General features: G+C 34.8%; 1 protein-coding gene across 11 annotated transcripts in view; it reads left to right on the top strand.

Moving 5' to 3' along the window:
• Positions 1-17,636, top strand: part of PHC3 (polyhomeotic homolog 3) — a 78,556-nt gene that overhangs the window by 18,596 nt on the left and 42,324 nt on the right. For 8 of the 11 annotated variants that reach the window (XR_009351018.1, XR_009351017.1, XM_059163500.1 and 5 more), the window contains 3 exons: positions 3,545-3,703; positions 5,974-6,072; positions 14,019-14,265. Coding sequence is in view for 9 of the 11 variants with exons in the window: in XM_059163500.1 (XP_059019483.1) it covers positions 3,545-3,703; positions 5,974-6,072; positions 14,019-14,265 (505 nt within the window). In the remaining 2 variants the exon portion in view is untranslated. The remainder of the gene's footprint in view (positions 1-3,544; positions 3,704-5,973; positions 6,073-14,018; positions 14,266-17,636) is intronic. The other 3 variants (XM_059163506.1, XM_059163509.1, XM_059163507.1) reach the window with 2 other exon arrangements.

Here is a 17,636-nt window from a genome sequence, read left to right on the forward strand (position 1 = left end):
GGGTTGGGCATTTGTGAGTTAGACACTGCCTAAAATGTTACCTGTTATGTGGAACTTAAAAATAAACATGATACTGGTTTTTTGTTCTCACAACTTAGACAAAATGAAAATGCAGGTGGTTAGGAAGTTACTATTTTGTTTTCTTACTTCCTTTTTTCTTTTTTTAAGAAAAAGAAAAGCATTCTGTTCATACTGTGTGTTCTGCTTCCTTAAAGAGCACTCTCAGGCATTTTAGCTACCAGCCAGTCATTTTTTAGAAAGACTTTTGTTGTGTTTCTGTTTGAAGACTGTGTGGTCTATCCTGACTATAGTTCATTCCTTCTTTCTCTCCCTCCCTTCTCTTTTCCTTCCACTGTCTGAAAAAAAGTGCCATGGCACTATTATTGCAGTGACCCAAATTTACAAGCTATCAGGGTGTAGGAAACCACTCTGAATGCCAAAATACATGAGTCAGAAAACCTGGGTCCAGTTTTATCCTGCAAAGTGATTTAATCTTTTTAGTAAGGCTTTATCCAAAATGTCCATTCATAGACATGTAGGAAAATAGTAAGTCTTGGGGGGGCTTACTAATAACTTATGTAGCATATCAAAACTAGAATTGAACTAATATCACCACACTGTCTGCATTTTTACTCTGCTTTGTTAGGGATGCTACTAAAATTGTTTTTTTTTCCTCATTCACACTGATACTCTTTATGATGAGCTTATATATTACATTGAAACTATGAAATATGTCTTAAAATAACATGGTATTCATTAACTTAATAAACGTATTGAATGAAAGTATTTTTGTAGATATTTTTGAAGATGAATAGTTCATAATCCCTACTCTTATAGAAATGATTGTTTAGAAGGGTGAGATAGAAGTATATCAATGATAACAAGCAAAAAGGAAGGGAAATAGTTCTGTGGGATGTAGGGATGCCTGAAAAAACTTATTAGAGCAGATGCTTTTTGAGAGAGGGCTGTTCACTACGTTGGTACAGATGGGGTGGGACCTGTGACTAGGGGGATGCCCAGACTAGTCCAGAGCATTGTTACTAGGACCACAGAGGTGTGGAACATTATGATATCGCAAATAACTTTATATAGCTAATGTGAAAGGTGTGTATGGAGGGGTGGGAGGAGTGATGCTAGAATGTTATCCATATTTTTAAATAGTTAATTAAATCAGGGAAAGATTGGCAAGTAGAAGGAAACAAGATTACAGGCAGGGAGGTCAGTTTGCGGCTGTTGAAGTAATCTAGCTGGAAGTGCCATAGGCCCAGACTCTCAAACTAAGTGATTAAAATGAAAACAAAGAAAATAAAGGTGTATAAACAGTGAGATGTGACTGGTTTTGTATGTGTGGTAAAGGAGAAGGAAGAATCAGGATGACTTCCAGATCTTCTGTTTTGTAGGATTTTAGTAGATGCCAGTGATTATTTGAGGAGAAGCTGGCTTAAGAAGGAATAATAACGGTGTTTGAACATGTTGAATATGAGTTGATAAGAGATACCCAGAAAGATGTGTTCTGTACGTATGTGGATCTGTAGCTCAGAATGAGTTTATAATTAAGGATTTAGAGTCATCAGGTTTGAGTTTTTTGCAATTGTGGGAGCGTGGGTGTGGTAATCTAGGAGTTCAAGAAGAAAAATGGTGGGGGTGAACATTTTGAGGTTGGGCCTGAAAGAAGAGCTGGTAAGAAGATTGAGAGGGAATGGTCTGAAAAGATCCATTGAATTTGTCAGATGGGCGGCGTTGGTGAGTATTGCTTAATGTGACGTTAGTGGTATGCTAGGAGCAAAAAGCATATTGCAGAATAATTCTATGTATTGTATTCATTGCTTTTATGCACTGAATTATAGATGTAAGTATAATGTATTTTATTAAAATTAATAATACTTTAAAGATACAGATAAGTTTAGAGAATTAGTTAATCAACTCTTTTGTACCCTCTATACAGTTTTTAAAAAACTTTTAAATTTTTGAATAGGAAATTATGTAAATTATGTAAATTATGTAAATTATGTAAAACCAGCACAGAGAGGTCCTTCACTTAGGCCTTCACTTAGCCTCCTCCAGGTACTTGTTCAATTTACCAGATGTCTTACTTTTTCAGTTTACCAAATGTCCTGGACTGGTTTAAATGCTAATGTTTTGGGATGGGTTATGAAATTGCAGGTAGTGTAGATTTGGATTGTGTACCCCCCCACATGGTGCAAGCCTGGGGTTTTGATTCTCATAGGAGCCTTTCTCCTTCCATTCGGGGCAAGGCAGATGGCAGGCTTCCTTGCTGGTCTTAAAGCGTATGAGTGGAGCTTTTCCTGTTCTCTTCTCACATACTGAGCACCCCTTTTGACGATCTTGGCTCAAAATAGGGGTTTTACCTCTAGCTCTTTTCTGAAATAGGCTCAAAATCAGGTCTTCTATCTTTAGACCAGTGTCCCCTGAGATTGCCTTGGTGCTGGGTGTCAGCTAGTTTCTTCCTTTCTGGAACCTGGGAATTTCCCTCCCCTTCCCCTCTTAGGAGTTCAGTTGTGTTCTGGTATTTCATGTTGCTTTGGCATTTCAGTGAGTGTATTTGGGCACATGGCTATAATAGGCTAGTCTACCTTGTTGCTTGAATCAAAAGCTTAAAAAACTATTTTGTGACTTCTTATTTCTTAAATTTATTCTTTGTTCACAAAAAGTACTTGAGATCAGGTTATATTACTTACTAAAATATTTATTTTTAAAATGGATAATGCATAAAAATTTAAAAAGACCCAAATAGAAAAATGAAACACAAAAAAAGAAGAAAAAAAGGGTAATATATGCTTGTGGTATGAAATTGGAAAAATAAAAAAGGGTATATGTCTCCCTTTGCCCTTTACTTCCTTGTGAAGTTTGCCTTCAGAGATAAGGCCCATTTATAAGGTTCTCATATATCCTAGAGGTAGACTCTGAACTGGTTTTCTTTTTTCTAACAGAAGTTATAACTTTACAGTAGTGCTTATAATTTAATTTTGTAACCAGAACTCAGGATTTTTCCATCTGTTTGACAAGTAGCAATTGTATTTCTTTTTTGAGAGCTTTTGAGAGAGAACATTATACTAATTATATGTTATATGTGTGTTTATATATATGTGAATGGATTATCTGTGTTTTAATTTTTGTTTGCCTGAGAAATCCCTCAAAATGTGACAGAATCTGAAAAAATAGTATAAACTGTTGATTCAGATGTTTTAAGTTAGTATGTGGAATATTAAAATAGTGGAATATTAACCCTGATTTTTGAGAGGTAGTGGAAATGATATTTTAAGATAGTGAAATCTTAGTGAATGAAACACCTTGAGCATATCCTTAAAAATTATCCTAATTACTATTCAGTACATACTGTTGTTTGCATATGTGCAAATAATTGCCCAAAGAAGTGAGGGAGGCTCTGTCATAGATGAAGCCCTCTCTTTTAGGTTCCTTAGCCATAGTTTATACCATTGATTGCCTAACTGCAGCTTGGTGAAATTCACTGGCATGGAAGCAAGAAATGGAAGCCTATGACCTAATATGTTTTCTTCCTTAGATCAACCTCTCCACTTCTCCTACACCTGCACAGTTAATAAGCCGTTCCCAGGCTTCCAGTTCTACCAGCGGCAGTATTACCCAACAGACTATGTTACTAGGGAGTACCTCCCCTACCCTAACGGCAAGCCAAGCTCAAATGTATCTCCGAGCTCAAATGGTAAGATATGAGCTACCAAATTTTTTCAGTGTTTAAGGACTTGAGAGAGATCGAAATGTTTCTTGATTTGATGCAATAAGAGGCATTTTTAATACTTAAGAAATGTTTAACAAAATTTTTTATATGTATGTGCTTAGCTCTTATACATTTACGTCATGAAAAATTCTACTTTTAATTGGTAGGGCTTCTTGGTGTATCAAATAGTAACATTGGGAAGCTAACAGATTCTGTAACATGGAGTGACTGTTTTTTTAATACCGAATTTTATGGATTTCAAACTTTTTTCACATCTTAACATCTCTCAAATTGAGGTGCATTTATAATTGATGGCATCTTACAGTTAAAATTAATGTTTGCAGTGATATGTAGAAATATATATGAAAAGTCATTGTATATCTTTGACAACTTAAATTTGATTAAATAGTTAGCAGTGTTAAAAAGTTGTGATTAAATATAAGTTAGAATTTATACTGTGGCATCTTCTTAAATCTGTATTGGAGTTCCTGGTAATTTACCAGATAACTTTTAGCTTTGGTTATTCCCATCTTAAATTTAACAAAATATTTGTGTTATTATGTTCACTTTAATCTTTTGTTAATCAGGAATGTTAATTTGGCTCTTCTGTATTTGAGTACCTACTGATTTCCTAGTTTACCTGTTGAGCTTCTTCTTCTTTTTTTTTTTTTTTAAGATTTTATTTATTTATTTGTCAGAGAGAGAGGGAGAGAGAGCGAGTACAGGCGGACAGAATGGCAGGCAGAGGCAGAGGGAGAAGCAGGCTCCCTGCCAAGCAAGGAGCCCAATGCGGGACTCGATCCCAGGACGCTGGGATCATGACCTGAGCCGAAGGCAGCTGCTTAACCAAACTGAGCCACCCAGGCGTCCCCTGTTGAGCTTCTTTAAGGCGTTGGTTAGCATTTACTTTATTTGATGTCTGCAGGTAGCTAGACAAGAGCTTTGGTCTAGTATGTATTTACTTATATTCTTTCTTTGTCCAATGAACTAAATATATATCTGGATCCCCAGTTTCCACTAAAATTACAAAGAAAGTTTTCCATCATATTTCTAATAGGAAACAATGACATGACCCACCTTTTATTTACAGATTATTCAGTGGACATTACCATACTTCTGGGTTTTTTCCCCTAAGAGATCTTATTTAATTAATAATGTGCTTTAAAATTAGGCTGAATCATTTGAAGTGACTACTTTTGGCCTCTTTATAAAACTTACAGTTTCTTATGGTTCAAGCTAAATAGAACAAACATCTTCTGTTTATTTTTAGTGCTTTTAGTTGTTTGTTCTGGAAGTTACCTTCTTGTGAAAGTTATACTTCATTGTTTAATTCACTTAAATTTAGTATTTTAAAGAGCTGAAATTTAAAAGATCCTAGAGTCAGTAATTTTAACTTAAACAGGAATAGTTTGAGGACCTGAATAACTCCTAGTGCAATTTTAAAATAGAGTATTTACACACTGTGTGAAACGACTATCATAATATACTAAATTGGATTGGATAATCTCTGCGTGGATTGATAGTGCCTTTTTAAACTAATGGCATTCTGTTTTAACATTGAAAAATAACATTTGAAGAGACGGTGATAAATAAATAAATTGAGTATGTCTTTCTTCCTTATTTATTTGATGTGAAGCTTTTTTGCAGGCCGTTTTGTTGTTGTATTTTGACATGTGGCATTTACATTTGGAATGAATATTTCTTTATGACTAGTTTTAAAATCAAGAGCAATTTGGTTTGTATTGTAGATCCCATGTAGCTGAGTGAAATCCTGTAGTCTGGGGCATAGTTACCTTTTGTGGTAAAGAAGACTGAAAAGACTCTTGTGTTTCTTTTCAGGTTTCTCACTGAAATTTGTATTCAAGAGTGGTTGTCTATTGAAAATAAATTCATTTTAGAAATCCTGCCATAGTAGTTTCTGAGCTGGGAAAAGTTTGAATAAATAATAGCTTATTTGGGGTAAAATTTGGTATGAGGATTTCATATTACCAAAATACATTTTCTTTTTGGAGCACTGATTTATTTTTCTACTCATCAGAATCATGAGCTGTTTCAAAATGTTTATGCTTTTTTTTTTTTTTTTGAGTTCTGTATTAGAAACTTTCCTTTGTCACGTAAAACCTTTTGCTTAGAGGACAGTCCTAAACTGCATTGTCTTTCTGTCACAAATATCAGTCTCTCTTGCCTGCTATACATTGTGTGTGGGACACGTTCTTTTGTCTTAGGGTATTTTTTTGGTTTTTCTGTCTGTACAGCTGATTTTCACACCCGCTACCACTGTGGCTGCTGTACAGTCTGACATTCCTGTTGTCTCGTCGTCATCGTCATCTTCCTGTCAGTCTGCAGCTACTCAGGTGAGCTTGTCTGCTTCATAATGTGGTACTTGAGGTCTGGATCTTTAGGTTAAAGATAAACATACATTGTGTTTAAGTTGCTGATGATTTCAGTGCTCTTTGTCCTACATTTTGGATTGGAATTTAATGAAATACTGTGAGAACTTCAAGAAGTTTTGGTTACATAGAAATTACCATTAAGCACAGATATTTAGGTTATTTGACATTAGAGAAAGTTAATGAGTTTTTGCTATAACATGGTATGTTTAGTTTTATTATAAAGCAGGCTTATTGTTCTTACTATGTGAGTTGTATTCTTTTGTGTAGATTCTTTTGCAAGCAGTTGTGTAATAACTAAGTGAAGATAGATTTTAAGTTTAAAAATGAATTGGGGAAATTCTTAACTTAAAAAATGGAATAGAATACTATTTTATTTGATACTATGAAAAAAACCTTAATTTTCTTCTCACACCATTCACAAAAATGAGCTAGAAGTAGAATATAGACTTAAAGGTAAAGCCTAAACTATAAAACCTCTAGAAGAAAACATAAGGATTATTTTTACAGCTGTATGGTATGCAAAGCTTTCTGACGAGATCGGGTGCATTCAGAATGGTATGGCCGTAGACTAGGCAAAGCTTTCTTAGGACACAAAAAGCACTAACCATAAAAAAAAAATAATAACAAATCTGAATTTATCAGAGTTAAAATCTTCAAAAAACATTGTTTTTGAAGAGGCAAGCCACAGACTGAGGGAAAATATTCATAATACGTATGTCTGACGTAAGAGTTGTATCCAGAATATACAAAGTAATGCTTATAGCTCGGTAAGATCAGTAAAAAATGGGCCAAAGATTTAACATTTCACAAAGGAAGATATACAAAAGGCCAATAAGCACATGAAAACATGTTCAGCATCCTGTTCATAATCCTTACAGAAATTAAAACCACAACGAATATCATTGTGCACTCACTAAAATGGTGGAAGTGAAGGAAACTTCATAATACCACATGTTGGTGGGAATTGGAGCAGCTGTAATTTCATAATATTCTTAGTGAGAGTGTAAAATGGTGTCACAACTTTGGAAAACAGTTTGTCAGTTCCTAATAAAGTTAAACATATACTTAACATGTGACCTAGCAAATCTGCTTATAGTTTTTTATTCCGAGAGGTTTGGAAATGTATATACGTATAAAGACATGTAAACGAATATTTGTAGCAGCTGTATTCAGAATAGCCCCAAACTAGAAACAACCATTGTCTTTTAACTGGTAAATGGATAAACAAACTGGAATATTACTCAAAAATAAAAAAAGGACACACTCCTGATGCATCTCAGAAACATCATAATAGCAAAAGAAGGCAGACACCAGAGAATATCTACCATGTGATTTTTTTTTTTTTTTTAAAGATTTATTTATTTACTTGAGAGAGTGCATAAGCAGGAGGGGCAGAGGGAGAGTGAGAGAGAATCCAAAGCAGATTCTCCACATTGAGTGTGGAGCCTGAGCAGGGCTGGATCTTACAACCGTGAGGTTATGACCCGATCCGAAACCAACAGTCGGGCGCTCAACTAACTGCCCCCCCTGTGATTCTTTTCACTGAAATTTCGGAACAGGCACAGCTAATTTATAGTGAAAAAAATTGGTGGTACCTGGTTCAGAAGGTGGGAGAGATTGGGGACAAGCATGGGTGAACTTTTATGTGATGGAAATGTTCCATATTTTCATTAAAGCGTTTGTATAACTCTTTGAACTGTTTGTTCATTTTATTGTAAGTTACAGCTCAGTAAAGTTGACTAAAATGAATTAAATTAAATAATTTTATTTCTTAAAATTAATTTTATTTTTTTCAAGTAATTTCTGTACCTAGTATGGGGCTCAAACTCACAACCCTGAGATCAGGAATTGCATGCTTTATGGACTGAGCCAGCCAGGCACCCTGAATAAATTTTAATTAAAACAATTGAGTAGGAGTGTCTCGGTGGCTCAGTGGGTTAAGCCTCTGCCTTCGGCTCAGGTCATGATTTCAGGGTCCTGGGATCGAGCCTTGCATTGGGCTGCCTGCTCAACAGGGAGCTTGCTTACCCCCGCTCTCTGCCTGCCTCTCTACCTACTTGGGATCGATCGATCTCTCTCTCTCTCTCTCTCTGTCAAATAAATAAATAAAAAATCTTAAAAAAAAAACCAAACCAAACATTTGAGTAGAAGGGGTTCCTGGGTGGTGTGGTTAGTTGAGTGTCTGACTCCTGGTTTTGGCTCGGGTCATGATCTCAGTGTCATGGAATTGAGCCCCTCTTCAGGCTCTGTGCTTGGCAGGGAGTCTGCTTGAGATTTTCTCTTCTTGTCCCACTGCTGCTATCCCACACACACACTCTCTCAAATAAATCTTAAAAAAAAAAAACAAAAACCAGTTGAGTAGGATATTACTTTGTATGATACTATTTTGGTATTTTTTCTGTAGCTAATGTTTTAGACTGCATATGGCAGAAATAGGTATAATTTACAGTCATCGTTGGCTTTTTGTTTTTAATTTAATCTTAATTTTTTTGGTAAAAGTTAAAATTAGTAGTAATATTCTTTGGTACTTTTCATAGAACCTCCTTATTATTTTATTGAATAATAAAGGCCAGTTTTCAATATCAGCATATAAAGATGGTGATCAGTTAAACTCAGATTTCTCCTAATGTGCTTTGTGTCCTTCCACAATTCCTTAACGTTTTTGTACTTTAGTTTTCCATATTTACAAAATGAGACCTTTATTATCTTTAAGGTTCTTTGACCTCTAAACCTTTATGATATCTCTTTGTGGAGTGATTTGTTGAAGTAATGATCTTCCTGTTTTCTTTTGGTTTTATAAAACCCAATAAAAATAGACCATAATTAACTTTCAGAACATGTTAAATTTTATTTTTTATTTATTCTTGACTTTGTTTCAACTAAGATTTTATTTAATTGATTTATAAAATGCATACAATAAAACAAGATAAAATAAATTGAAAACATGCATGAAAAAAGCAGAAATCAAAATAGAAAAGTGGCATAGAGTTAGGAGTGAGGGTCCTCTTCAAGTTACACACATGAAATCCTCCATGGGTTTAATTTCAGCTCCCACTTCAATTATTTATTAGTTGTATTAGCCAAGTTATCAAACATTTTTATCATATATATTTGTGTATATATATATATATCTATATAGACATATGTAATTGTAGGGTAAGTTGAAGAATGAATAACAGATGTGTTTAGTGTCTAGAACATTATAGGTACTCAGTACTTTTTTTTGCAAAGGGAGGAATTGAAAGACTTGGGTTAAAATTCTGACTTCAGCAACTGCCAGCTTTGTCACTCACCAGTTGATTGATTTTGAACAAGATCGTAGTGTAGCATATTGTTATAAGTTTGGACTCTAGAACTAGACTCTCCTGGTTCAAGTACATGCTCTGCCACTTTTTCATTATATATCATTGATCTCTCCCTCAGTTTCAACAAGATAAAATAAATATTTATAAAATGGTTCACAGGGTTGTAGTGAGGATTAAATATGTTAATAATTGAAAAATAAGGGGCGCTTGGGGGGCAGTCAGTTAAGCATCTAACTGTTGGTTTCAGCACAGGTGATGCTTGATCTCAGGGTTCCTGAGATGGAGCCCTGCGTTAGACTCCATGCTCAGCAGGGAGTCTGCTTGAGATTCTCTCTCCCTCTTCTCCCACCACACTCTTGCATGCACGTTCTCTCTCACAAATAAATGAATACATCCTTAAAAAATAATTGAAAAATAGAACAGTATCTGATACGTAGATGTTAGTTGTTATTATTACCTATGCTGAGCCTCAGATTTTTTTTTTCTAGAGTAAATTCTGTACCCATTGTGGGGCTTGAATGCATGACCCTTGACATCAGGAGTCTGCATGCTCTAGTGACTGAGCCAGCCAGGTGCCCTGAGTGTCAGTTTCTTTTTTCTTTTTTGGACATTCTAAAGCTTTCATTAAAGTATAATATAAATCCAGAACATATATTAAGTGTTCAACAGTCTGTACCAGAATATGCTTACATCCCAAGCACCCAGACCAAAAGGGAGAAACTTACCAGGATCCAGAGAAGCCTCCCTGATGGCCTGTTTTGGTCCTGTCATTGCTGCCCCTCAAGAGTCATACTATCCTGACCTATGTTAGTTTTGCCTGTTTTTAAGCTACATTAAAATGAAATTATGTTGGATATAATTTAAGCCTCAGTTTCTTCACTGTGAGCTAGAATAGCTCAGACTTGTGAAAAGGAATAAATGAGACAATACTCAAATGTTTTTAGCATAGTGCCTGGCACATATCACAAGCCACTAATCACTATTTTTGTTATATATTATCTAAAGATAAATCATGACCTCACTTCTTAGCTTTCAAGTAGCTAATAGTGAAAAGAGAAAGGTAGCCATTTAAATGATTCACAGTTTCCAAGGTAAAATAAACCAGCTGTTAGAAAAACAACTAACATGCTCTCTAGAGAGTGGTCTAGAGTGTGTCCTGTGTGTTCTCATGGAGAAAACCTCTTAGAGTGTCTTTAGTGAGCATAGTGAAAGTAATTTTATAAAAGTGGGTCTGGGGTCCAGTTTGATGTGATACAGGTATGCGGCTCTGTGATAATTTGACTTAATTCAAGGATAGACTTTGAGAAACTAAAGGGATGGATTGACCTTTAGGAATTTGTCTACAAATGTTTTTTCTTTGCAGTGCTTTTGAAATGGCAGTAAATGAAGATGACAGTGGTAGGGGATGCTAATACTTTGCATATTCTAGTGGTAACTGTCCTCAAATTTGGGGCTGTTAGTTTTGAAAAACTTTGTGCTCCACTTTGTTAATTTTTAAACTTCATATGAAATTTTTAAAACAATGAATTTGTAATTGAGAGATGCAAAAGTTGACATTTTATTTTAATGTTCTTTTACAGAAGTCAGTATAACAGTTAATATTTTCTTAGTATTAAAATTCATTTGTAGCATACTGTCCAAAAGTAAGAAATTTGGAATATCTTACCCTTATTTACTATTTTAAATGCACCATCCCTTCTCCCGACCATGACCAAGAAAATAAGTAAAAAGTCTGACTTTCAGAAAGATATAGGACTAAAAGTAGCAAATCTTACTTACCAAGGCTATCAGGGAATGCTTTTAGAATTGAGGAAAAAAATAGTCCTTTGGATTTAAAAGCTAGAAACTCAGCTCTGCTGTTGGCAGTATGACATTAAGTCTTAGTTTCCTCATCTGCAAAGAAGGGATGTTACACAGTAATTCACACAGTATTTGTTAGAGCCAAATTAAATAATAGATATGAGTATTTCAGTAACCCACTATAAAAATGTAATGTGTGAAATTAGCAGAAATAGATCATGTGCAACCTAGATTTTTAAAAGTCAGAATGTTTCCATAATTTGATCATAGGAAAAGTTAAGATGAAATGAAAGTTGGACATTACAGAACTACTCTGTATCTAGAAAGGGTGGATTCTTCTCAAAAGGGAACGTCTGTCAAGGACATCTGAGTATATGGTCTTTCTATTAACAGCTGAATTAACTCTACTGTACTCTAGGAGTATGGTTGACATGTTTTAAATTTATTATAAATATATAAGCCAAGATGACCATAGTTATTATGGCTATACTCCAAAATTTATTCATATAGATAATGTATATGATACATATAATAAGCACATACATACATTTTCTTTCAGAATTCCAAAGAACAAAATTATTCTATAGAAATGGATTGCTGCAGGTTTAGGGTTCATTGTGTGAAATCCTCATATACTGTGAATGTGCTTTTTATTTGAAAGAAAGTTTTCTCATTTTTCAGATTATAATTTAGCCTTTGAATATTATTATGATTTGGTTCACTTCTAGATCATTTATGGCTTATGTTCAGTTTTATGCTGTTTTTTCCCCTTGCTTCTTAAAAGACTTTAATGTGCCTCCACTAGATACTGGTTGAGATTTTTTTTTGGTTAAATATGAACAGATTTTACTGCTTGCCTAAGAAAACTGTAAATAGAACTAAACACTTAGCAAAAAAAAAAAAAGGCAGTTAATATATATTTTAAAATCAGATGTAGGAGAATATCTCAGACTTGCAGAGTTTCTGTTATGTCTGTAGCACTGAACTGTGGGGAGTACAAAAATGAATGTCAGAGATGAGAGCCTGCCAGCAAGTGTCTCAACATTTCACAGACACATTAGTAATTCTAAAATAAGCTAGACATATGTCAGTGCTGTAGGCCAGTATGTCCAAATTCTGTGGGAAAGGCATTGTAGAGGAGAGGAGAAATTATTTCTAACCAGGAACTTTGGAGAGGCTTCTTTGGGAGAGAGAGGGATTTTGCTGGGCCTTGATGAAAGGATTGGGCTTCAGGAGAATGGCATTTTAGGCAAGAGAAACTTGAGCAGGGGCTCTCTCTAAATGGAGGAAGTATAAGGTGTATTCGGAGAAGGGTGAGCAGAACGGTTTGGCTAGAATGTGAATATTGTGGATTAAAATAGTGGGGAATGGGGCTTAGAGTGGTTTGGGCCTAGATTGTGGAGGGCTTTGAGTGGCAAGCTGAGAAACCTGGATTTTAGCAATTTTATTTTTGTATTAAATTTCAGTAATACCACAATTATTAGTCCACTTACTTTGCTATGAAATATTTGACAAAAATCTGAGAAGATGCTCCATATGGTCTCAGAAAATTCTTTCAGTAGTTTAGAATAGACTGTTTCAAGCCTCAACTGCTCTGAAGTGAACATTTGTTCAGCACCTGCTGTTGGCTGCCCACTGCATTTGGCACTTAGGAAAAGAAGTTTTAGCCTGTATCAGTTAAATGATACAGTTGTAGAGACAGAACACACATGAAACAGGAGTTTGCATAAAGCAGCAGTATCTCATTTGCTTTGTCACTTTAGAATGTTTTGTTTCAGTTTCCGACTCAGGGTCAGTGCTAGCATAAATGTGTTTAATGCATTCATTTCCAGATCGGTAAAACGTTAGGCAGCTATTGGAGAGGCATTTTCTGTCTTGCCCTTTGGAAATGGTATAAACCTCAGGTGAAAGTCATTGGGGGATGATCTTGCTACCATCCAGATTGGTGGTATGTTTAGAATAGCCCTGGGTATAGACAGGAGTCATAGTGTAACCCGTTTCAAGGCCCCATTCAAGGTTTTTTCAGTTCATGAGAGGTAGTTCTCAAAGCCATGTGAGTATTCCATAACAATAGGACTTAAAAAGGAGTTGGGATATGCTTTTAATTATCACAGTGGGCAGGTGATTTGATGAATGAGTTTTCTAATATACAAGATGAGTGTTCCCTTATAACCTCTGTAGAAGGGGTAGTTTTTTTTTTTCTTTTCTTTTTCTTTCTGATCTGTGGGAGGATGACAGTATTGTATATGCACACACCTAACTGTATGTAGTAATTTCTCACAAGAGTATGAAGCACTTGTAACCTTCAAGGTTTCACACTCTTGGCCTGGAGGAGTCAGAGTGAAGTTGAAGGGATTGCTCCTTCTCTTACACACCCTGGGCTCTTCTGCCACCGAGGCTTTGATCAAGTTTTCCTTTTTATGTGGAGTACCCTTCTCTCTCCTTCCCTTCACCTGTCTCTGAGCTGGTAACTTCAAAATGCAGTATGTTGCAGAGTGATTTCCTCATATATATAGTTTGTTTGATATATATATATACATATATATATATAGTATTTTCATTTTGTTCTTAATGATTCCCTTAATGTCTTTTAAAAAATTTTTACTTAATATTTAAGGTATGATTACTTAGAATAATAACTCTCCTTTCTTTTAGGATTAATCAGTCATTTCAAGTGCTTGGAACTTGATATGTAAAAAACATACTATAAATGTATTGTCGTTGCTGTTATAATGGTAATGATTATCATATCTCAATTAATTCCATCTGTTTCATCCTTATTTTTTGTTGTGTGGTTCTTAGGTTCAGAATTTAACATTACGCAGCCAGAAGTTGGGTGTATTATCTAGCTCACAGAATGGTCCGCCAAAAAGCACTAGTCAAACTCAGTCATTGACAATTTGTCATAACAAAACAACAGTCACCAGTTCTAAAATCAGCCAACGAGATCCTTCTCCAGAAAGTAATAAGAAGGGAGAAAGTCCAAGTCTGGAATCACGAAGCACAGCTGTTACCCGTACATCAAGTATTCACCAGTTAATAGCACCAGGTGGGATAAACTTGTTGGAAATAGTTGTATTTTTCACTTTATCAGCAGGCAGAGCAAAACAAAAGATGTCTATTATGGGAACAAAAATACTTTTAAAAACATTTTAAAATGTGAATTTCATGAGTTTAAAAAAAAAACAGTATTGTAGTTGAAGAAAGAGAAATCAAAAGAGCCCAATAGCTAAAACAAATAATAATAAAAAATTTTTTTGGTTAACTGACATTTGATTAACATCTTCATTATGTGCTGATCTTTCATTGTATTGGTAAAACCAATGGCTTTTATTTTTTATTTATTTACTTAATTAAAAAAAATTCTAACTCCTGTATAGTTAATGTACAGTGTTATATTAGTTCCAGGTGTACAATATAGTGATTCAGCAATTCTTTATGTAACTCCATGCTCATTAAGAAAAGCGTACTCTTAATCCTCATTACCTATTTTACCTGTTCCCACCTCTCTCCAGTCCCCTCTGGTAACCATCTGCTTGTTCTCTATAGTTAAGAGTCTATTTTTTGGTTTGTCTCTATTTTTTTTTTTTTTCTTTGTTAAATTCCACATATGAGTGAAGTCATACGGTGTTTATCTTTGACTTATTTCACTTAGAATTATACTCTCTAGCTCTGTTCATTCTTTTGTATGGCTGAATAATTTGTGTGTGTGTGTGTGTGTGTGCGTGCACGTGTGTATCACATCTTCTTTATCCATTCATCTGTTGATGGACACTTGGGCTGCTTCCGTAATTTGGCTGTTGTAAATAATACTGCAGTAAATAGTGATGCAGATATCCTTTCAAATTAGTGTTTTCATATTCTTTGGGTAAATACCCAGTATTGTGATTACTGGACTGTAGGATAGTTCTATTTTTAATTTTTTGAGAAACCTCTGTACTGTTTCCCACAGTGGCTGCACCAGTTTGCCTTCCACCAACTGTGCCCGAGGGTTCCTTTTTCCCCACATCCTTGTCAACTCTTGTTTCTTGAAAAACCTTTTAGTTTAAAGAAAAAAAAAAAAAAGATTTACCTGTAATTTATTTAATATGCTTTAGTGGGACAGAATTAAAAGCTCTTTAAAAAGCACATTTTTAAAAAAAAGTTATCGTTAGTGAGTGGAGTTTACCACTTTACAAAAATAAGGATTTTGTATAATTATTTTTCTTATGATGTTGCTTTTTTTCCCATCTCTGAGAGGAAGATGTCAGGCAATCAACTAAGTCATTTTCATTCTCATCCACCTTTGAATCCCATATGTGCTCTCTCTGCTATCCACAAGATGAGATCCTTCATGGTTCTTAGACTGAAAATGTTGGGGCCATCCAGAGTGAGTTTTCTTACCACCTCCTCTGTTCATCTCAGAATTACTCAGTGTTGAGCTTCCTTCACTTCTAATAAGATAAGGAGTTACTCGTTTTCTACTTTAAAGTTAACACTGTTTGCTTATGTCATCAATTGTATCTTTCTTACCAGCTCCTAACCTTCTCTTGCAGTTGTTATAGAATCTTTTGTCTCCCTTGTGCTGGATCCCTTCCTTTGCTTCTCAACTATACTTGTATCTCTTCTGTAATATATCTGCATATGTTTTTATTCCAGTCCAGCTATTGTTTATTGAAAGTATGTGTGTGTGTTACGTACTGGGCTAGACACCACATATGTTTCATTAAAAAAAATGTCCTCCCTTAATTCAACTTCATCAAGTAACACCTTCTTTCTGTCTTTTTATAACTATGTATTACTTTTTAAAGATTAATTTTATATTATTGAAGTCTGCTTTCTCTCCACCTAAATATGTTTTTCTTGCATGTTTCCTCTGTGCTAATATTGCTTGCATTCTCTGTAGTACCCAATCTCAGTGTTTTAGGATTGTTTGATATTCCTCTAGTTAGAAATCTCTCATCACTGTGTAGTGTTTTTATGTTTCTTTGTGGTCCTTTTTCTTTTATAGTTATTTGTATACTTACTGATCTTAGTTTTTCTACTGTATAGTAAGCTCTTAGAGAGTAGGATGATAATAATGAACACTTATGTGTCAGGTACTTTTCAATTATTAACTTCTTTAACCCTCTTTTGTTTCACCTTTTCACCCTTTTTTCTTGACAGTACTAAGTTGTGCCTTATATGTACTTATTTACATTAGGGGGACAGTAACTATTTGGTGGATTAATAGTTGGTCTGTTTTTCCATTTGAATTTTGGAAATTATAGCACAATTTTTTCCCCCATTCAAATTGGGTATCACTGCTTGGAGTTCTTAAATCTGAATCTTTAGATAAGTGCAGGCATTGTTGTAATGTATAAATTAATAAGTCCATTCATAGTATAGTGTGATGTGAATTCTTTTTTATAAACATCTGTGTGCCTAGGTCCTAGGTCTCTGTATGGCTTGATAACAGGCTTTTTGTACTCTACTGTTTAGAGTATTTTCAGCCTCAATCCAGCCTCTGGCCAGTTTTGATAGGCGTCATTGCAGAGCATTAGTGACCCGCTGCACTTGACATGACTGCTTGGGACAATTTTTAGTGATTATAGTTTTGATAGATTATAATGGGGGGTAGGTTAATTTCCTTCCAAAGAGAATGCTCCCTTCAGATAAAGCTAGGACCTCTTGCAGGGTTAGTTAGTTCAAGCAAGGAGATTACTTTTAGATTTTCAGTTCTCCTGAGCTCCCAATACCTGGTTCTAAGTTGACAATTACTCTTCTGCTTTTCTTTAATTGATAGTGTGGTAGGATCCCTATCGTTGCCTTCCTCTGATGGCCAGTATTTTATGTAGGTTTGGAGGAGATCAGTAAGCTAAAACCATCAGACTCTTAGGACAATTGCAATACCAAATTTAGATCTCTTAACTGTGTTACCAAACTCCAATTTCCCGTGGTGGTGTTGATTAGAAGTAAAACCAAATGAAATACCCTAAGCCACAAAAACCTTTGGAGTTACCAAACTTATAAATTCATTCAAGCCTTACACTGCAGTTATTCAAAGCAGTTTGTATCTTCTGGCTAAGTAATAGCTGAATTTTTCCACTCTTAGATTTTCTGCTCATGTTGGTGAGAAGTTAGTCTGAAGTTAAGAGTTTTTTTTTTTTTGTTGTTGTTGTTGTTGTTTTTGAGATTCTTGGTAATTTATCCTGTTCCTCAGTTAGAAAATGCTTATTTATATAGGTCACTTTCAAATTTGAAAAAAATCTACTGGTATTCTACTGTAGCATAGACTAATAATTATTATAATGGATATGGTTATTGTTTCTTTATATTTATTTCTAAGATGTTAAAACCATTTGGTTTTCTTCATTTCTTCTTGAATTTGTAGCTCTCACTTGATAGTTTATCTATTTTTAATATATAAAATAAAGGTGAATTTTAACCATATGACTGGAA

The sequence above is a fragment of the Mustela lutreola genome, chromosome 2, assembly GCF_030435805.1.
Source record: "Mustela lutreola isolate mMusLut2 chromosome 2, mMusLut2.pri, whole genome shotgun sequence".
Taxonomy (NCBI): Eukaryota; Metazoa; Chordata; class Mammalia; order Carnivora; family Mustelidae; genus Mustela; species Mustela lutreola.